The sequence below is a fragment of the Tiliqua scincoides genome, chromosome 2, assembly GCF_035046505.1.
Source record: "Tiliqua scincoides isolate rTilSci1 chromosome 2, rTilSci1.hap2, whole genome shotgun sequence".
Taxonomy (NCBI): domain Eukaryota; kingdom Metazoa; phylum Chordata; class Lepidosauria; order Squamata; family Scincidae; genus Tiliqua; species Tiliqua scincoides.
The window spans coordinates 29,020,893-29,043,844 of NC_089822.1; the positions used below are offsets into that span (position 1 = coordinate 29,020,893).

Sequence of the window (22,952 nt, forward strand, 5' to 3'; positions counted from 1 at the left end):
TTGCATGCATGCCAGCTTGAGGTGGCTGGCAATCAGATCACACACCTGTTTGTTATTCTTGGCAGAGTTTATTCCCACTCCTTGAACGATCTGCCCAGTGTAACCCGGTGGGCAGGTCTCACACCTGAACCCTGGAGCCATGTTCACACACCTCACGCCTGGGAAGCAAGGATTATACCGGCACTAAAAGGCAAGCAGTAGATTCAATCAATGTGCCAAGTACACAGCACCCAACCAGCAAACTAAGAGCCCACTCAGACAGTCCTTAGATGCATAAGGGCCCAATCCAGAGCCCTGTGCACTGGCTCACCGGTGGCACGCATTGTTGCAAACATGGCATAAGTACAAGCAGTACTATGGGCCCAGCGCCAGAGGCTGGCAGCAGAAAGGTGACTGGGGATGTATGGGAGGCAGGGAGAAGGTGTTCCGGGTTGGAGGCAGGTGGGGGGGAAGATGGGGGGAGGGCAGGGAGGAGTCATGGCAGGGGGAGGAAGAGACCGGTGGAGCTGTGCTCTGTCGGATCCTGAGCCCCGCATGGGACCACACAATGTGACACTGGACTCTGATTCTGTGGCAGCGCTAGAGCTTCCATAGAATCAAGTACCCCAACTGTGGAGTTGCTTCCCTTACCTGGGGGAAAGGGAAAAAAGTCCCCTTCCCCCGAGGAGCCGCCACGGTCTAACTGGTTGCACTTAGAATGCGGCAGCCGCCATTTTGGTGCCATGGCAGCCCCACACTCTGGGCAGCTCAGGATTGGGCTGCCTGTTAGCTCACATGTCTGAATCCCTGTTTTGATGGTAATACCTAACTCACAAGTTTCATCTCAAACCATCTGGTCTCTGAGAATCAGAAGATGACCCCCAGCTGGAGAATGAGGGGCAGCCTGAATCTCTCTGTCCCCAATTGTTAAAAGCTCTCTCTCTCAGCTCTGCATTAGTCTTTTTAGGGACACACAAAGAGTATTTTACCTCATCAATATCTGTGCATGTAACACCATTTCCAGTGAAGCCTTCAGGGCAGGGCCCACACTGGAATCCATCTGTTGTGTCTGTGCATCGCACCCCTCTGAAACAAGTATTGGCTTGACATTTGGCCTTTGGGGGCAGTGGAGGTGGAGTTGGGAAGTTTCCAGTCCCCAGTCCTGCAATCATAAAATACAGCAACCATAAACTCAAGAAAGGTTCAATTTTCTACAGAAAAGTAGCATCTGTGCACAGAATCTGTCAGGCGTGATTCTGAGTGCTACGCGAGTCAGACTGTTTCAGGGCTGAAGAGAGAAGTACTGACAGCTGTTTCCCCATTTAGGATTTTCAATGAGCAAGGAAGCTGCCTGGGACTAGGTTATTTCTCATGTGTTTGCTCATTTTGGTGCATAAATATTAGTGTGGCAGATATCAGACCTGAAGATTTAGTACCTTCAGAAAGTAGCAAAGCACCTTTTTACTCTGCCACTCATGTAGTCATGTGGCAAACCTCTCTGGTCAACCCTGGAGACCTGAACTATTTTCCTCAAACCTAAAAGAAATTGTTTGATTTACTCTGAGACAAATTCCAAGCCAAATTGGGAAGCTATTGGGAGTCTGAGGGATCCCTCCCTCCAGGTGAGCCTCTCAGTGCACCCAAGACTAAGTGTCTCTCTCCTTCCTTCCACATTTCCCAGTTCTCCTGCCACATGACTAGCAGCTGTAGCCAGGTAACAGGAGGAAGAGCCTCCACCCCTTCCCTATCACAAGAGCAGCAAAGAAGGTAAGCAGGTGAGTGGGATGGAATTTGGAGGCAGAAGTGGAAGGGAATGCAATGTCTTCTTTCATGGTCATCACATTTGACTCATACCTGAGAAAAGCCATACGCGTTGCCAAGATTCATTTTTCCGAGATAGAAAAATATGAGTTTTAGCCACATTGTTATTTACCTCATTAGATAAATGGATTAGAATCATTAAGGACTCTTTGTATGATCTGACTAGTAGTTTTATAAAATCCTCTTTAACATCAAGAAATAGAAAGCACTTACCACATGCCTGGCATTCAGCTATTGTATTCCTTAGAAAACTGGTTTCCTTAACCTTCATGGAATGAATAAATGAATACATTATCATACAGATAGACAGTCAAACACAGATTGGTATCCTGCATTTTGAATTGGCATTCGCATCACAACACAGCATTCAGAAACATACAAAAGGTAATTCGTGTAATGGTGTAGCTTAATGGTGCAAATATTTACTCCTGTCTTATAAATACAATGGTAACAACTGTTCATACCAGGCCTTATGATTAGTCTGCTCCATGAACCCAACTCTGATTTCAGACTGTGGCTCTGTATCATTATCAGCAGACTCAGAGTAAACAACATTAGCCTCTTGGCTCTGAAGGCCAAGCTCCTCAAGCAAAAGGTTGAATGTGATGCTTAGGCTTCTGCAGTCCTAGACACATCACTTGGGATTGCACTGCTAACATGATTTAGGCTTGAATCATTTGCTGAACAAATATCACCTTCATTCTGTGCTTAAATTCACTTATCTACTTCTGGCAACACTCAAAGGTGTCAAACCAGACCAGTCAAACGCATATATTAACAAGTGTTTGTGGAATTAGAAGGTTCCTGGGTTGTGGCCAGGGGGTTATACAGCATTAGAAATTTTTATGAGAATGTTTGGAGTGAACCCTAACGTCTGTTGCCCAAGCTCAATATTATCACATTACTTTTACATGTCACAAAATCAGTGCTAGTCTCAGTGCTGTGTCTCAAAACATACCAAAGGTGCATAGATTCAGGCTCACCAGAAAGATAAACATTACCATTTTAAAGTTAGGCATATCTTCATGTTCGGAGTTAGTTTATTTCTGGGGAATTACTCCATGGAAGAAAATGGTGTGACTAGAACAAACTATGCCATGAATATTTAAAAATAACACATTCTCTCGGCAAAATCACAGGGGACAATTTTACCTTATATTTCTTACCTGCTTTACATCTGAAAAAGCAGTTTGCATAGAAGCTCAGCTCATGAACTAATTTTTTCTAACACAGCTGAGAAGGCATTGATTTGGCTAGTGGCCATCAAAATGCATATAGTAATACCTCTTATGTCTGTAGCTGTGTTCTTGGAAAAGAGAATACTGAGTGAAACAGTGTTACAGGAGGTAATTATAACATCGTACTGTTATAATTGAATGAATACTGTGCTCATCAGTTCATAACTGATCACCATTGCTGTCATCCTTCCTATAGGGCAGTGGTGAAAAATGATGGGATAAAGGACTCTAATCCTATAGATTAGAGCTGGTGCAGCTGTGCTGATGGGGCAAGCAATGTATCCTTTGGTGAGGAGACAGTCAGAGTCCTATTCAAGGTAAGGGAACATTTTTTTCCCTTATGTTGGGGGTGCATTGCAGCTGTACCTGTGCTGGAAAGTTGGATAGGATTGGGCCCAAAGTAACTTTCAGAAGGATGAACCAGATTGTAACTCATCCTTGGGAACTGCAGAAGGATTTATCCTTCTTGTTGAAGAAGGCATCTAGGATAGATTGCCTTGCCCTCTGTTTCATCTTCTGTAGCATTTCCTGGTGGCAAGCAAGTGACCTCAGGCTGGTCAGAATACACTGCATAGAATATTCTAGCCAGAATATGCAGCTCCTGTTATCTAAAAAGCAGAACGCAGACACCTGCATTTTTGTGCACCAAACTTTTGAACAGTTTTATGGATTTCAACCCGTCTCTTTTTATGATGCCATAAAAATTACAACCAGGACAAAGAGTGCTATAATGAAACAGTGTTATAGGAAGCAGCTTTATAGGAATATCACATTGTGCAAAACTTCAACAAGTACCTGCTGTCTGAGAAGATCTTTTACATCACCTAATATCTGGTTCATCTGCACCATGTGACTCAGTAACTGCTTGTTAAAGTCTCCTGTAGAGACACCTACAATGATAAAGTGGGGGGGGGGAGAATGAATGTAATGCAATAGGTTCTGAAAACTAATAATATTAGCACTTCTATATCACTTTTGCGTGTCTAAAAAGTTTCATATACATTTTTTTCTAGAATTTAGGCCTTAATTTACATTGTGATCCTATTTATGCAGAACTAAATCTCATGAATTGCAAAAGAACAGGCAAGTATGATTTGGACTACAACTATTCAGCCAGATTCTGTGAATGTTTACTTAGAAGAAAGCTCCACTATGTTCAATACAATTTACTCCCAAGTAGTTGTTCGCAGGATTACAGCCTAACAGCCCAATCATATCCATACTTTCCTGGGTGTAAACCCCATTGACTCCAATGGGACTTACTTCTGAGTAGACATGCATAGGATTGGGCTGTCAGGCTGCAAACTTACACCCATATATATCTCACAGATAGAATGGAAGCATGCATTGGATTGCAACATGAACTAGTTTCAAAGGGCCTACAAATGGATGGTTACCAATTAATGGATCACTGGCAGGATCAGGTAATGATTTGCTCTGTTTATGAGCTGTCACAGATCAAACACCACAGAGCCTTTGAGGATGCAGCTGGTATCAAGAAAAGCGAATAGGCAAGTATATACATCCTCATGCATGTGAATGAATGTATACATCTGAGACACCTGTGGAACACCTGCTGCAGGAAACACCAATGCGTGGAGCTATCCTCAATGGAAGAAATGCAGCTGCCACAGCTTTCTGAACAATCGTATCCAAGCAGACCCAAACTCCCAAGGTGAACTGCCAGGTTCATTTCAACAGATGCAAAACACAAAAACACCCACACACCACTCTGGCAATATGATGTTTAGCCTACATATGGTAAAGCAGTTCAGTTTACATTGCTTTTGGCTACAGGTCTGATGTGTCTGTTTCATCAGTTTCCTAGAAAAATACTAGAAAACATGCCCACCGCAGGAGGCAGCCAAGCCAATAGTTTTCTAAGAACACAGACATCTATGCTTAAAAAGGAAGCAACATTTTTGCATGACCTCATATTCAAGTAGTAAATAGCCTTTATTTCCCCTTATTTTTCCACCTTTCCAACACCCCAGGGGCTTCTGTGATTCTTTAGTCTCCTAACCCAGACTGCAGGAACTTCTTGGAAAATCAGCACCATTACAGAAGAGCTATATGTCAGGGAAGCCAGGGTCACAGTGTGCAATCACCGTCTTCTTGTCTGGTTTCTCCGAGAATAAAACCTCATCAGCCCTCCTGCTGGGACTGGCATGTGCCAGATGACTGGGCACCCCAGCCCACCTGAGCAAGTCAAGGGGCAGGTAGAAGTGCCCAGGTGGTCAAAAATCATCCAACATGACATCATCACCCCTAAGTTTCATGAGGTCATGCAGATGGATGCCTGTGTGTGTTGATGAAAGCAGTTAATGTTTTTAGCAAAAGGCATGCCCACTCACTGTGAATACAGGAAACAGACCCCATGGAGCAGCATGGATAAGAAAGAATAGAGGGAAAGAATTCTGTTATCTAATTCAGAAACCTGTTTTATTTGTTGCTTGCATTTATATCTCCTGGCCATTCTTTGTCCAAAATAACAATTTTGATAGGAGTCTTGCTTTGATTCTTCAAAAATGTGCCTCAAAACACGCTCATTATTTTGGTCCTTCAGCCTTTTAAACAAACACCACCTATTTTTTTTACATCTAAGCTGCTGAGAGTAAAGCCTACCAGATTGCCCTTGTTTTACTTCCATTTATTTTCAGGGGTGATCCCATGTATTTTAGGGGCTTCTTTGTTATCCTAGGAGAGGGGCTCTTCCAAGGTTATCTCTTTTGATCTGGGCTTCCTTGCTTTGGATGATAGCAATGGAAACAGGTGGGACATCTGTATCTGCAGATCTGGCTGAACGTGGGTCCCCCCGGACCCCTGCTAAGTGAGACTTGACCAAAACTGAGTTCTCTAGGGGCACCCCCAGCCTTAGAATGCTTTATAAGGCAAAAAACATCACTTCTGGTTTCCCTCTGGAAACTGGAAGTTACTTTTTTTTTTGTTGTTGCCTAAACAGCTATTCTGAAGCCAACAGAGGCTGCAGGCAGAAGTACATGGCCCCTGCGGGCTTCAGAAAGCTCTCAGGAGGCAACTGGACTACAGTTCCTGTCACCTCTGGAGGGCTTAAAGGGGCCCAAAACACAGATTTCTTTATCAGACCACTGTGGATACCAAGGCCCCACCTGTACTACCAATTTGCTATTAAACCCAGTTTGACCAGTACTGAGGGAGTGGGAAATGCAAGGCTAGGGGGGAAAGGTCATTACTAACCACTAGGCACTGCATTACCCTCTGTACTTCTCTACTTCCTCCACAAGGCTTTTCCTGAGCTGTTTTCTGCCCTTGATAGGATCTTTAGATAGCTGCAGCAGAGGCAATCTGCCAAATGCCATCATTCCTCAAAAATGGGGGGGGGGCGGTTGGATGGGAGAAACTGAGGGAGCCTAAGGGTAAGCAAAGATTGAGCAGTCCAGTTGCCATGAAACAGCATTGACCATGTTATATACAGATACACAATTTTCTGCATAGGATCAAGCTGAGAGGAAATATTTTCTATCAATCTGCAACAGAAGCCAGCTGTGCACAGCACTGATTGGCTAGCACCCACCATGCCACAAACCCATATCCTCCACCATCTCTGGAGCAGTTTTGCAGCTTCTTAAAAATGAGAGTTCCTTTGTTCAAATATAGTAAAGTAACAAACAAAAGTTTAAACTGATACATGTTCATGCTAGCTTCAAAAAAAATGCCAAAGGTAGACATTTTACACTTGAAGATGGGAAGGGGAAAGAGAGACAGCTGAGATATTTGTCTCAGTTGTTGATTACAGTTGCTACATGAGATGAAAAAAGTTGAAAATCATTGGCTTAATATAATGTCAATGTAGACAATGTAGTGTTGGTCTGCAATTGGCGTGGCTGCGTCTCACCCCAAACCACTACCTCTTATCCCAAACACCAAATATTGTCCTTTTAATTTCCAGGTGGTGGAAGAAAAGGCAGCTCCTTCACTGCCCCCTCCCACTCATCCCCTTGTGGTCCTGCCTTCCTCTCTCTCTTGCTGTGTAGCACACCTGGAGATTTGCTTTCCACAGCAGAAAGAGGAGAGAAACAGACAACAGAAGACTTGGGCTACAGCAACCATGAAGAAACCCAGAGAAACCATGACTAATTTCCTCCCTCTTCAACTGAAAAATTAAAGGGCAATGTGCACTATCCAGGGCTCGAGGCAACAATCCGACTGCATGATTCCATACGTTTGGAAGCATGACAGATCTTTGCTTGCTCCTACATTATTACTTGGAGAAAACAATGACCACAGTATTTTTCCATAATGCTCAGCATGGTAAAGTAAATTCAGTTTGACATGAGAACGTTACCTGGATATTGAACTGCTGGTTCAATCTGTGGAAGAAAACAGTCTTGTAGGCTTGCTACTTGGGACAAAGACCCTCTTACTACTAGCTTCAACTCCTCTAAAGTGTCCTGGAATAACAAAATGAGATTGGGAGCATCAGATGCCAACATAAAGAAGGAAGACACACACAGTATAGAAATGAGATCTCACAAACCTATTCATTCCATATGCAAAGTTCTCCTTCGGAAAGCTTGGAACAAGTTATGTGGGTCTTCCACTCAAGTGATGTCCCACTGATCCACACTTGCACAGCTTCAACAATACTATAGAACTGAATGGTTCAGATATGCCCACATAGACTCAGGGGCTATGACACACTGGGGCCTTTAAGTAGGGCAGCCACCATTGTGTCCCGTCCCCCGCAGCATCCCTGTATCTTTAATAGATTCATGGCCTGAGGATATTTAGCAGGTGAATTCTCATCTCCATGACAGGGAAAGCTGTACCTATTTAATTTCTGCCTCTCACACATAGTGCTCCCTATAAGGTGCAGAGTAGCACACCTCCAAGCCCAGCTCCCTGCAGCACAGAGCTTGGCAATCCAGAAGTTCAGTGATGATGTAATGATTTGGTTGCTGAGTGTTCGGAGAAGGCATTGCAACCCAGTTGCATGCCATGCAGTTGAAGAACTGCACTGGTGCAGAGTCCTTAGAGCAGAGGTGCCAAACTGGTTTCATACAGTGGGCTGAATAGCATTCATGATGCCTGCTGAGGGGCAGAAGTGAGGTCATTAAGCAGGAAGGGATGTCATTGAGCAAGTTATGACCAGAAATAAGTACTTTTTTCTCACTTAGGAACTTATTAGCTGCACATGACAGAAGAGAATACACACAAATCTTGATCATATCTTTAAGATTTGGGCAAGTTCAATTACACAGGCCAACACACATTTTGCTTCCTTAAATATAACACCAATTCCTGGGTATATTTGGGGTGCTGATTCAAAAAATGGCATCCATTTTGCCCTATCACATCTAGTTTTGGAGACACGGCATAGTCTCTTTAGTGAATGGTTCAAGTAGCTTCCTCATGAGGAAGCCTACACCACGGCTTCCTCATGAGGAAACTGCTTGAACCTAGTGGCGTAGCTAAGGGGGTGCAGGGGGTAGCAGTTGCACTGGGCATCAAGCTTTAGGGGGGCAACAAGCTGAGCTTGACACTAGTGACCAAAATTGTGAAAATCTTGATATATATGATTAATACTGTCATGTTATATAACATTGGAAAGGTAATTTAATGTAGAATGCAATGAAACAAACCCCATTGGAATATCTGTATTCTATCAAAAGTTATGGCCAATTATCCAGAAAATGAAAACAATTGCTTTATAGAACAAAAAGTGGATTTTCTTAACTCAGAACTGACCTATGAGAATGATTGTTGTTCAGGAGGTGCCCCTCTTATATTTAGCAAGAGAAGAATAACCATCCCTCTTCACCCCAACACAGTGTCTCGAACCTACTAGGGGCACACTTTTTATTTATTCCATCTGCTCTGAGCGTGGGAGGATGGAGGCCAGAATGTGAAACCAGATCAGAAAGAAGCATCTGAGTGTTGTGGTTCTTGAAAGATAGAACCTTCTTTCAATTGTAAAAATCCCTATAGGGATTTAGTATAGCCTGCCTATGTAAACCGCCCTGAAATAAAGTCTGAGGAGAAATCTGACGACCATGAAAGGCGGTATATAAATACCTGTATTATTATTATTATTATTTACTTAATTAATTTGATTTTGTCTGGGGGGGGCTATAAATCTTCTTTGACCCCAGGTAGCAAATAGATGCCTTTTCACTTTTGAAAAAGCCCGGATGTGACATCACTTCTAGCTGTGACGTCACTTCCGGGCAACATTTTGAGCTTGGCACCAGGCTACATGATCATAAGCTATGCCACTGCTTGAACCATTCACTAATGAGGCTATACTATATCTCCAAAACTTTGACATGATAGGGCAAAACGGATGCCATTTTTGGAATCAGCACCCCAAATTCATATCAAACCACCATAAAGTTTGGGGAAAACTTTTCTGACCCTCAATTTTGTAGGCCTGTGTTATCATGCGGGCTGCCCTTTCAGCAGTGACACCTTAGTAAAGCTCAGAAGCTGAGAGCATCTGATGATGGTGGTTCTGGGAGAGCCCGGGGGCCAGACAGAGAACTTCCATGGGCTGCATCCGGCCCATGTGCCTTATATTTGACATGCCTGCCTTAGAAGGATATAGCTCACACAGCTGTCACAAAGATTAGCTGCTCTTTCAGGAAAAATGAAGTAGCGGCATTCTTGTGTGCAACTCAACTGTATGTTACGCACACACATCATTAACACAGTCTACACAAACTTTGCTTTGCTTTCAAGACAGGAGCCAAGAATGTGTTGCACTCTGCTTTTATTCAACATAAGCCACATGTAGGTATGATTCTTTCCCTCATGTTTCTTTCAGGAAAACAGTGTCAACCCTCTTCTAATCAGCCCAGCTGCCCAGTCAGCTGAAGCAGAGCCACAGAGATCTATTACCGCTAGCCTCACAAAATAATTACAAAGGCAGTTCCTCAAAATCATGATGCACATTGACAGACTGTAAGTCTTTAAACAGCAACGTGGTGGTGGTGTGTTTATCTACCTTCTAGTTTCTCAGGTTTCCAGACATGCCTTCTCTATGTTTACAAAAGCATCTGAGAACCAGAAACTAACTTTTTAAAGTTAAAATTGAGTGACTGTATGTTGCTAAAGAACCTTCTGACACAGGCCCAGCAGATGCCGTTTCTATGCAGCTGCTATGAAAGCCAGGGTGGTCTAGTAGTTAAAAAAAAGTGAGGATTTGGATCTGGTTCATGTCCATCCTCTGCCATAGGCTTGTAATTGGTGGCCTCTGAAACATCACTGCCTTCTCATTTTTGTTACGCCTTTGCTTTCCAGTAATTGCATGGTTTTGAAAAAATGCCGAAAGGGTCACATTGCACAGATGCAGAGCAGTGGCATAGTGGCAAATGGTGAAGGGCAGGAGCTCATCATGGACCTCCATTGCTATTACCCACTAAGACGATGAAACAAAAATATCAACTTTAAATTTCTGCATTAGAGTTTGATCTTCTCCAGCTTATTCCACTTTGAAACTTCATTTAAAGATCTAGTTCACTTCATTCCAAACTCTTGGAGTAGGTTGCAATAGATTATGTCAAATGCATGAAAACTGAAAAATCTCAGATAAATATAAAAGGTTATATAAGGGTGCTACTTAATTATGCTATTAAAAGTTGAATTTGACTTGAGTGTATAGCACACTTCAGTGCAGGTACGTTCCGAACTGACAGCCTAAACCTGAGCTCTGTGCGCTGGCTTACCACTGGCATGCACTGTTGCAAATGTGCCGTAAGGCACATTTGAAGGGCTTAGCGCTGGCCCAGCACCAAAACTAGCCCAGCACAAGGCTGCGCTGGGCTAGCGCCAGCAGGAGACTGGCAGACCACCGCTCAGCTGTTGCCCAGACCCCCAAGCAACCGCTGAGCAGCTGCCCAGTTGCCCACTCACTGCGGAGAGGTGAGTGGTGGTGTGGGGGGAGGTGGGGAGAACACGTTCCAGGGTGGGGGAGGGCAGGGAGGAGGTGTTCCAGGGAGGGAGGGGGCGGGAATGGTGGAACTCTGCTCCTCCAGATCCTGAATCCCATGTCAGGCTGCAAGGCCCAACACGGAGTTCTCTGATTCTGCAGCAACTCCAGAGCAGCCACAGAATAGAGTAGCCCCATTGGAAGGCTACTTCCTTCACTCAGGGGAAGGCGACAAATGTCCTCCTGAGGAGGCAGCAGTGGCTTCCCAGGGCGCATTGGATGTCGCAACAGCCATTTTTGCCACCACAGCAGTCCTGGACTCCGGGCAGCTCAGAATTAGGCTGTAATTTCCATTGTATTCAGCAGGGCTCTCAGGTAAATTTTGATAGAATAATAACCTTAATGTGAGCTTAATGTTATCTCACAGGCAAGTCTTGGGAAAGAGGGTGATCTAGGTAAATCTGTCCGTTTGAGTGCTCCTGCCAATGACATTCCTGCTTCACTCTTCCTCAGTTATGCCCTTCGTTCAGAGATACTTGTGACTTTTCATCAGTGTCTTTTTGTTTGGCCACAGCAGTCCATATATTCAAGACACAGCTGTTTAGACCAGCACACGCTACCATAAGAGGGGGAAACAACTGTGTGAAAACCTCACCTGTGCTTTTTTCTGTAGCGTTCGCAACTCCATCGACTCTGAGCTCTGCAATAATCCTGAAAAGGCCTTGGGCAAATCTTGAACAGAATCCATCCGCACACAGTCCACGTACAATTCTGCTTTGCTGGAGCCACGTTGCAGGCTGCTTAGCCTGAGGAGGACAGCGTGGCGCTTCCCATCAGCCAACGGCACATTGCTGAAGACCACAGCATTTAATTTCCCATCACTCCGCAAATATCGAAGGGAAACTAGCACAAAAGAAGATCGTTGTAAGGTGAGAATGCAACATAATAGGTATACGATGAAATGTCTGCCAATAGAGCAGGAAGTATGTGGATGGTTCCGGCAAATCCTTGCCAGCATGGCTGTTCTTAATTTAACTATGTCTGTTGTGACAATTCAGCTTTCTAGGCAGTGAAACACATAAATGTATATGCCAGGTGGCGTGTTGCCCTAGATGCAGGTAACAATAAAAAACAAAGGAGAAAACACAGGACCGCAGCCTAGGAACTAGATTACTGAACTCAAATCTAGAAGAGTTAGGTTCAAGCCCTACCCCAAGTTCCTGTGACTCAGCGGGTGGCCACAGGCAATCCACAGTTCTAGCTTTCATTTCCAATCAGGAAAGAAAAAATATTAAGGGTACAAGCCTAACCAGGTCTACTCAGAAGTAAGTCCTATTGCGTTGAAAGGGACTTACTCCCAGGAAAGTAAGGTTAGGATTGCAGCCCAAGTGGGTCTACCTTGGAACAAGGTTGGCCCATGCAAGACATTTTGATGCCGGAAGTAAAAAATCCAGAATGACACCTACTCACACTAAATAAATTAAATAAATGGTACTGTAATTTGCCGATCTTTAACATTGTCCAAAATCTGTTGGGCCACACTAGACATGACATAAGAGGTCTCTGATTGGATCTCCTAGTGACTTTTTTCTTTGTTTAAAAACAAAAGCACAGAGGGGGTTGTCTGGCTCAGGACCACAGGACTGGAGGAGGGGCTTAACCCCTTCCCTTCCCATGCTGTTTCTCTAAATCACACCCCTCCCTATTAGCAGCCATGGGAGGAAAAAAATAGTTACATTTCAGGTACCTGCCTCCCCCCCCCCCCCAAATGTGTGCATAGTAGCTGCTTTGAGGAAAGGGATTTAAATCAGCAAAACAGAACAGAGGGCATTTTTGGATTTTAAAAAAACCCAAAAAACTGCCCAGTACTACAATTCCAATTCTATCTGCCACTGCTTGTAAGAAACAAGATACTGAGAGGTTTGATCACAAATCTCTCATCTCATGTCTAGTTCAGCAACCTGAATAGGGGTGCAAAGTGCATGAAAGATCAATTTATCTACAGTAATTCAAATAATATTAACCTATATCATGTTTTCATTTTGGTTTCAAATAATTAGTTTCAAAATGAAAAGTCGAATATCTGGTGAGAGGCTTAATGTGGTCAGCAGGCCAGGAGGAACGGTACCCTTGCTGTTTGTCATTCGGCCTGTGCCTGCAGCCTAACTCAAGAAAGCACAGTTAGTCACCCACTATGGAAGTTGCAAGGGGAAAAGAACACTGGAGACATGTGATTCTGGATACTACCTCTAACAAGACAACATCCAGCAGCATTTTTTTCCCCATCATGGTTGATTCATTGCAGGGAGCAATAGGAATAATAACATGGCATTCATGCAGGAATGTCCTTAACCGATTTCTGCCCAGCCCAGAGGTATATACATTTTATTCCTGTCGCATGTATACAACATTGGGCAGAAATGGCTTCACAGTACACCAACGTTCTCCACCCTATTTTTTACCAATCATTTCCCAGTTTCCATAACGATCAATCGAAAATTAACTCCTCTGGAAGTCATTCCAGTTATGTACCGCACAGCCTGGACTACAACCTGATCCAAACTTTGTCACTGAGATGTTCTGGGCAGTGGTATAGCTGGAGGGGGGGCGGAGCCGTATGGCTCCATTCCCCCCCCCCCTGCTGGGAATGGCTCTGAAGGGAGGGATCGCTCGCCCACCTCCCTGCCAGGCTGAGTGAACCGCCCCCCTCCAGCTACACCACCGGTTCCGGAGTGACCCCAAGTCAGAGGCGACACACCTGGTTCCACATAAAACTTCCCACCAGGGTCTTGGCTGACATAATGTGAAAAAGGCAAGATTCTGGACAGATCAAGGGAGTTTGCAAATTGAGACTGTGCGGCAGGCACTTTCTTTAAGCATGCTGAGTGTTCTTTAACACAAGCATAAACAAGACCCAGAGTTGGCTGAATGCGGCACAGAAAAGGCAGGAAAGGGTGAATGCAGAGGAACCCATATCTGGTCAGCGGCCACAAGACAGGATTGCCTAAGGGCAGCAGGATTGCATGAAAGATCAAGGTTCATCTGAGGGAGTGGAATACTTTTTTGGAGAGAGCTGGGGGAAATGCTTGCGAGGACCAAAGGCAGAATTATATTTAAAACAGCTGTGCTCTGCACCCTCCCACTGTGGGAAACATTTGCCTTAATGATGCCACTGCCAATGGAGAGGTCAGTTATTTTCACTGAGAAACCCAAGTCCCCGCTCTACTCCTGAAAGACAATAAAAAGGACCTCAGTTCAGGTCACCAGGAATCCCATCTATATTTGCAAAGATGAGCTGTTATTGTGGGAGCTCAGGTCACTCTTAAGAACAGAACTGGGTTCAAAAGGCAACTGTTGCTCTCTCTCTCTCTGTCTCTCTCTGAGTGTATCTCCAAGTGAGGGAAAAGATCAGAGAAAGTATCAGACAATGGAGGTAGCAGAGAAGTCCACTTAATATAGTTGGAAAGTCAAGGACTCAGAAGAAGGAATTTAGAATAACAGATGGCTTTCTGATTATTTTCTTAGTTTTTGGAACTCTCTAATCCAGAAGTTTTCAAACTTTTTACCACCAGGACCCACTTTTTAAAATGACGCTGTATTGGGATCCACCTAGCTTTACCAGACTTTTAAAAAGAGAGATCTAGAAAGAAATAATATATATTTATTTGTTTATTTATAATGATAACCAGAAAAAAGACCCCTGGACATTTATCTCCCTATATTTACACATGCTTGCAAACTACAGGAACTGATCTCTTTGCAGGGTAATTAGCAGCTACAGGAAGTGGGTCATGATCATTATTTTTACATTCTCCATGACTTGGGGAGCCCTGTGGAGGCTTCCACAGGGCTTCCCACACTCCCAGGAGGCTGCTGCTGCTGCTTGCAATAAGTAAAAGAAAGCCCCTGGTGCCCCTGGCAGTGGCACAATCCTGGGGATAGCATCGCTGCATTCCCTCCTCCCCCACAAAGATTTTCTGTGGCACCCAAACTCCAGGAGAGTTTGGGAACCACAGCTCTAGCTTCATAAAAGTCCAAGGGTCATGAAATTTACATCAAACACAGTTGTGTGTGTCTGTGTGTGTTTTCATAACCACACCCAGCAGTTTCTGGTTGGTCAGTTTGCCTTCTGAGATTAAAAAAAGAAAATGTGTTTAAAAGACAACACAGTATTGTGACTGATTAGGCTAGATTACCAGCAGGTCTAATCTAATGTCACTCCTAAAGGGGGGCGGGACTGGTCTTGAATGGTGCAACATTGCTGAAAGGAAATGGAAGCTTTCAAGTATTTTCTTTTTTCTTTTTAACCAGCTAGGAGAGCACATATGTAGATATGCAGCCAGCTTTACAACTTCTACAATGATGATAATGGAACTTGATTTTTTAAAGCTTGAAAATGAGTTCCAGTACTGCTCCAGGCACTGTTGGAGGATGGGAGATGTGTGCCACTAAATGTGGCACTATCCAATAGGTACCCAGGACTGTCACACAAAAAGATTCACTTTTTTTCCTAGCCATTCTGGATATACTTCAAGGGCCTGCTTTTAGGTTTAGTTAAGTATAGATATGAAATGCTGTGAAAACCTGGAACTATCAGTTTGACAAATGAGCGTGTGTACTGCAGGCACAGGCAGTTTTACCACATCACGTTCAAATCTCTGAAATGATAGTTCTCTTTTCATTTGCTTGAATCAGCAAAAATCCCAGGCACAAGTAGAACAGTTGCAAAATAAGAATGTTGGCAGTGGACCTGTCAATCCCAGACCATGAACAACATCTTACATTTTTGGAGGTGTGCATACACTGAGAGGCAAAATCTTCTTCCACTTTCTCAGAGGGATACATTTGCTTTTTTAAAACACTGGGTTCTATCTATCTATGACGGGCAGCCCAATCCTAAGCTTCCTGATGCCCAGAGAAACAGTAGCACCAAAGTGGTGACCGCTGTATCCCATGGGTGCCATGAAGCTGCTGGAGGTCTTCTTAGGGTAAAGGAACTTTTGTCCCCTTTCCCCAAGGAAGGTCCCAGGCCCCACAATGGGGCTTCTCAAATCTGCGCTGGCTATTTTGCTGGTACAGACCTGAGAACCTCCGTGTTGGGCTTTTCAGTCTGTCATGGACAATAGGATTCAGTGCAGGAGGCCTCTGCCGGTCCCACCCTCCTCCCTGGCCAGTCCTTCCCCCACCCTGGAACACCTCCCCTGCTCTGAAACCCTGCACTGCCACCTGGTGCAGGTGCACTTGCACCTGCAACCTACTTTTGGGCGCTCCTACAGTGTCCTCCACCTGGCACTGGGCCCAGCGCTGACTGGCGCTGGCTGGCACTGGTGCTCCCTACTCTGAGTGTGCTGCAAACATGCTTTACAGCACATTTACAACACCCATTGCTGCAGCTCAGCGCTAGTGCTAGGGCCCCATAGGATTGCACCCTTGGTCCCATTGATTTCACTCAAGCAAAGTCCATATGAATTATTTCCTCTTGCAGAATCTCGTAATTTATTAGTCTCCTATGGTTGTTTTGGTGTTTATTTTACTGCAATTTTTTTAAAAAAAATTCGAGTTTTGATGTTAGTGTATGTTATAGATTTTACATTTTTCTAGCTGCCTTGTAGATTAGGTGTGACAAGGTGAGACATAAAATGTTTTAACAACAACAGAAAGTCTACCTGCTGACACTCAAACCACCAAGGCATTCCAGTCACTGAATCATATACAAACTTAGGATCAGGCTGTAGGGCTACAACTCTATACACACCTAACAGAACATAAGCCCCATGGAACTCAGTGGAACCTACTTCTGATGCTTTCAGTGGGGTGTGCATCCCAAAGCTATGCACATCTGCTCAGCAAATCACGACACACCCAGGCAAGCATGAAGCCCCAGTCATGAGTAACTTTAGCTGAGGGTCCATCACACACACACTCCCCTCCTGCACTATATTCAGTGGGACTCACCTCTGAGCAAACATGCCTGGAACCTGACTGTAAAGTTTTCTTGAAGTTTGAAGAGCAACATTCTTTCAACAATTAGGTGTTCTTATATTCTATGCACATTGATTCATATAGAAACATAGTCTTTCTTTTTCCATAAGCAAGCACACAACTTGTAATTTCCAAGCCTGTTCCTCTCCCTTACCAACCCACATATTCCTCATTTCCTAAGGTTGAAGGAGACAGATAGAAAGCCCAAGAATGCACTCAGAATGATGGAAACAGTTCCATAGCGCAACACTGTTCTAAAAGCAGCACAAACTGAAGGCCTGGCAAACTTCTCCACATATACAGGCATCCCCCGGTATCTGTTGATTTTCTATCCATGGATCCGGTTATCTGCAGTTCTCCACACCCATTACCTTTGTTTATCTTGTTTTCACTTGCCAAAGAAATAGGGTAGCTTGCTTTTACAGAACACTAGAAGCAAGAAGCCTTATAGACAGACAAGCAGGCAGGCAGCCCGCACACTAGAGGGGATGACTCAGTGAACATTAACAGGAAGCAGGAAGATTTTTATCCATGGTTTCCTATATCTGCGGGGGAGGGAGGAGGAATACATCCCCTGAAGATACAGGGGGCCGCATGTATCTTCTGCTCCCAGTCCAAAGCAGACAGCAAAACCAACAAGTTTAATCAGACTTTGGTGAGTCGTCATCAAATTACTCCTGGGTTGCACTGAGCTTGACAGACAAACTGTGCATGCCTACTCCAGTTGTACATAAAATAAACTACTATTTAACTGCAATGAAATACAGTTAACCATCAGAATGCAATATTTGTTGTTAGCTTTGTGCTTACTATGCAACCAGTTTGCCTTGTGAAGATAATGTCACACATATATCTTGCTGCACATTAGTGTTTTCAACTACTGAGGACACAGAACACTGGTGCACTGCGAATGGTTCACAGGTGTGCCGCGGGAGTTTGGGGGAGGGTCATTTACTAGTAGGACCAATGGGGGATGCGAAGCCCCCAACAGCAGTATGGTGTGCCTTGTCAATTGTCAAAAAGTGATGGTGTGCCTTGGCAGTTTTAGTGCCTTGCTAGTGCACTGTGAGATGAAAAAGACTGAAAATCGCTGCTGTATGGATTTTCCACCACATGGTAGAGCTTCACACAAGCCAGTGCTGCAGCTCTGAAAAACAGATTCCTCTCAACCCAGAGCACTTTGTCTCATGTGGCTGATTTTATAAGGCCTCTGTGATAGGAATGTTTATCTTGCATAGTCAAAGCTAAACTTTGGGATCAAGTAAATTACGTTCCCATCTTTCATATGCTGAATGCAGCGTGTGCGTGTATCTCTCAAATTCCTCAGTAATTTGAAACAGTGATTTCCCAAAGGGGAAAACAAGAATAAAAAAGAAAAACTACTTGGACTTGATGCTTCCAGCATCATTCATCAGTGCTTGTGGCAACTTAGCTGGCAGACAAATGCCAGGTTCCCCATGTCTCAACAGAGGAAGCAAAGCTGTTCAAGAATGCATAGAAGACAGAGCTAGGATGTTGCCTTAAGCCAGCAGTTCCCAAACTTTTTTGACTGGTGGCCCCTTTGACCTACTGAGCCATGGACCGCAGCTCTCCATTATGGGTACAATCCTATACAGTGGTGCCTTGGCAGCTGCAGGGGTTTGGTTCCGAGAACCCCACGAATGCCAAAACCCATGGATAATTAAATCCATTAACTTTTAACCCTCCAGAGGTGATCGGAACTGTGCTCCAGTCACGTCTGGAGGTGTTTATAAAAGGCCTTTATAAGGCTTTCTGAGGCCCAACAATTTTCAAGCTTTTTCATCTCACAGCACACTGGCAAGGCGCTAAAATTGTCAAAGTTTGGAACCCAAGGTGCCTTCTCTCTAATGGAAAAGGAGGACTGCTTCTGAGTCGGTGGAAAAGTGCTGCATAAGAAAGCCACCCTAATCCAGGGAAGTTCTTCTGCTTGTGAAAGTCCTTTTAAAGCCCTTTTTATGACCTACCACTGTATATGCTACTACTTGCATCTATCTTGTTTGCCAAATGTCTTGTTTTGTAATGGAATTCCTGAGATATTCTAGCTCTGCAGTGGGAGATGCCTTCCGTTAGCACTTGCATTGTAGAACAGTCTGAAGAACAGCACAACACATTTTCCTCTGCTGCTTCTAGTTAGAACACACCCGGGTAAGGGTACCTAGGATTGCAGCTGGGTCCAATCCTATTCTCCCTGAGCACCAGCACTGAATTCCAGTTCGGTGCTGGGTGTTGCAAATGTGCCATAAGACACATCTGTGACTCCTGGGGAGGAGGGGCTGCCGGTGCTGAGCCTCTGCACTGAGTGGAGATGCCAAGGAAGTGCCTGGAGGTAAGTCGCACTCCAGGGTAGTGGTGCAGGTTTTGAGGGAAAGGGGAGGTATTTCGGGGTGGGGGAGTGTAGGGGAGGGGAAGGGGAGTGTGACTGACCCAGGAGGGGGGGTGGGACCCGCAGAGCCCTACTCTGATAGGTCCTATGCATTGGGCTGCCCAACACAGAGGTTCTCCAATCTATGCCAGCAAAACAGCCTCCATGGGGCCCCAGGATAAAGTGGTTGCTATTTTGGCACCACTACACCTGGCAGCCCTGCTGGGGATAGGATTGGGCTGCCCATCAACTAAACATTGCAGCCCTACTTTTAACTAATTACATGTATACACATATTACAAAAATTTATTCTTGGTGTTTTTCTGAGAATTTGAAAGACCTGTGAAAGAACTTACGTTTTAATAAACCAAAACTACCACTTTGGAGGAAACATCACATTTATTATTGACCTTTTTGTTCCCTATAAAATCAAGATAGCCACACATAACTTTAGCACCCAACTGCATGTGTACCCCCAAGTGTTGTAGAATCTACATTCAACATTCTCATGAATACAAGATGCATGCAATATGCCCATTTTTCTCCTCTTGCATCGGACTTACCTTTATTCACCCGCCCCATCACTATGAATTCAAAATATTTCCTGTTTTCTGCAGAGGAATATAGTCCAAATACAACAGCTGTACTTTTGGGTTGCAGTTTGAATGTTGCAAGCACATATACTTCATTCAGTGTAGAATCAGAGAGTGTTTGTTGCAAGAAGGTTTTTGCTAGTCTCTGGATAGGAGTTGAAAGAAGATCAAACACTATAAAAAGATAAAAGGATTTTAATGAGTTGTTGAGGATGTTGTTAATTACTTGATGAGGATAAGCAAAAAAAAAAAAAAAAAGCAATAGGCTTAGATGCTTATTCCAGTTATCTGTTGGGTCCCTGTTGGGTGAGAACCATCTGCTGGGTGAGAACCAAGACACCCAGTCCACCTAAAACTGTACCTAACATTCTCTGTATGCAGAGCATGTGACAGTAAGATTATGCTTTTGCCTCTCACTACTCCTCTCCTACATCCCTGGATGGGGATGGCAACAGAGGACGTATCATGCATTGGCCTGGAGCCAATGCTCCCCCAGTTGGGCTGATCCCTGAACACCAATATCAGTGGTGCAAGTCAGCTCAGAGATGAGCACTGCTGTTACTCTGCTCAGTATCACAACCCCATCTGCAAATGGAAGCGTCTTCCAGAGGTCCTTTTGTCACAGTGAGGCCTACTGAGAATGCCTCCATTAGCTGGTGGGAGAAAAGGAGCTGTGGCATGAATCTCTTGCCAACTCTTAGAATCTTTACAATGACACAGGGGTCTTTGGGAGAAAGTCTATTGACTGGTAGACAGAAAAAGTGACCATCCCTAAGGGATTCTGTGGCAACAGAAGTTCCTCTTCTTCCTATTTTCTGCCCCCATTAATAAATGGGAGGGGCCTTTCCCAGTTTGAAGAGACACTTGGCCAACAGTCTGAGGCAAAGAAGGAAGGCCCATAGCCAGGGAGACAGACCAGGGACTTGCTCCCAGTGTGGAAGGGATTGTCACTCCCGAATTGGCCTTTTCAGCCATACTAGGCACTGTTCCAGAACCACCATTCAGAGCGCGATACCATAGTCTTTTGAGACTGAAGGTTGCCAACACAAAGGACTCAGTGGCACTTCCACTCTCTCCTGCCACCTGAACATAGAAAAAGCTGTCACAGCCAAAGATTCCTCACGTTTCCAATGGTGTGAAAGGAACCACACAGCCCACTAGAGAGCTTGAGGGACACAGGGAGCTCAGTTAAGAACTTGCCTCAGGAACCCTCTTATGCTGGCACAAACACTGCCCCTGGATACCCCAGTGAGTGTACCACTTGTATAGGGTATGTGCCCATGAAATCCAACAGACTCAAATCAATTTCCCCCACCTCAAATTCATGAATCAACCATGCAATCTGGGCCTACGTGCACTGAATTGTATAAGCAAGTATACCCTACTGAAACATTATGCCCACGTACGAATGTCTGGAATTGACATCCCATTATAATTAATGGGACTTAAAGAGTTTTAACTTTGGCTGGATCATGCCCTATATATTTTATGGCTATTTTGCAGTAATTTATTTGTACCGATTCTGGAAAGAAGAAAAAAATCAAGTAGATCAAGTGACTCTATGGAGTATGATCAGTTAAAAACCTGTACTTGCTGGTATATATTTCTTTAATTGAACAAAGTTTCAAATAATATGACTTTATATGTGCCAAGAATAGAAGTAAACTCTGTTTTTTCAAGAATTAACATAGCGCTATTTCCATGACCAAACTGTATTCTGATATAAGCCACACTGTTGACAGAAAACATGACTGCCTGGTAGATGGCAAGTTTTTCACAGCACACTGAACTTATTTCTGGCTCTGAATGGAGACACTCTGGATTTAGTCACCACAGAAAACAATGCTATTGGGTGGATAGCACTGTGATGACATCACAGTTGTTAAGTAGACAAAATTATCCAAGTCTTTGTTTCTTAAAAGAAGAAAAAATAAAGAACAAAGCTCAGATATTTGTAAAGGGTGATTAAATACAGGAACACACACGTTCAGAAGCTACAACCAGGTTTAAATTTTGTGATTCAAAGACAGAGGTTGTCTTGTCCACTGAGAAGAAAGTTGAGGAGAAGCTAACAATGAAGGTATGGTTTTTATGGCTCAGTTCACACACTAAACAATGACAGCTGTGGTGGATGCCCTCCCTACCACCACTTACATAAAAGCAACATGCAATGCAAGCACTCCCATATATGCATCTCCCTCAGTTTGTGCAATTCTTCTCAAAAAACAGAGGAGGAAAGTCATGCAAGTCAGGCTTCCACATTCACAAATCTCCATGTGCAGGGCTAGTGTCTTACAGTTATGAACAAGGTACACAGGTATCATGCTTCTCCTCCACTGCAAACAGATTGTCACTACCTGGTTATGGGTCAAACTCTATGTGACAATAAAACTGTTGCCAGGATTTGAGCTCAGTGCGGAAGTGAATGGGAAGAAGTCCTTTTATCTCTAACCATAAGCCCCATGGGAGCAGATTGTGTCTGCTCTATGGCAGTGGCATAGCTAATGATCATGTAGACCGGTGCCAAGTTCAAAATGTTGCCCTGGAAGTGGTGTCACAACCGGAAGTACATCACGCCCAGGTTTTTAAAAAAGTGAAAATTGGGAGGAACCCACCTGCTCCCCCCAGCAGCTCACTACCCACTTGTTCTGCTGCCTCCCCCCAGTCAGTGGCATAGCTAAGGCATCCATCTGCTACCGGGGGTCAAAGAAGATTTTGTAGCCCCCCCCCCGCATGACAAAATCAAATTTAATTAAGTAAATAAATAAAAAGTTATTGGTTCCATGCTGTATTGTAGTAACATCTCATTGGCACTCAGAACAATCAGTCTCATTGGTCAGTTTGGAGTTAAGAAAATCCAGTTTCTGTTCCATGAGGCAGTTGTGTTTTAATTTTCTGGTTAATTGGCCATAACTTTTGGTAGAAAGCAAATATTACGGTGCAGTTTGTTGCATTGTATTCTGCATTAAATCACCTTTTCAATGATATATAACATGATGGTATTATTCATACATACCAAGATTTTCATAATTTTGGTCACTAGTGTCAAG

The 22,952-nt window shown here is 44.1% G+C and overlaps 1 protein-coding gene across 2 annotated transcripts in view; it reads right to left on the bottom strand.

Moving 5' to 3' along the window:
* The window catches only part of THBS4 (thrombospondin 4), a 35,978-nt gene extending 16,072 nt beyond the window's left edge, over positions 1-19,906 (bottom strand). The window contains exons 1-7 of one of the 2 annotated variants that reach the window (XM_066618500.1): positions 19,873-19,906; positions 11,600-11,847; positions 7,363-7,468; positions 3,834-3,916; positions 2,014-2,065; positions 969-1,141; positions 46-183 (exon numbers count right to left, since the gene is read on the bottom strand). In XM_066618500.1, the coding sequence (XP_066474597.1) occupies positions 46-183; positions 969-1,141; positions 2,014-2,065; positions 3,834-3,916; positions 7,363-7,468; positions 11,600-11,847; positions 19,873-19,891 (819 nt within the window). In that variant the 5' untranslated portion in view covers positions 19,892-19,906. Of the gene's footprint in view, positions 1-45; positions 184-968; positions 1,142-2,013; positions 2,066-3,833; positions 3,929-7,362; positions 7,469-11,599; positions 11,848-19,872 lie in introns of both variants that reach the window. The other variant, XM_066618499.1, reaches the window with a different exon arrangement.
* Positions 19,907-22,952: the final 3,046 nt, after the last annotated feature.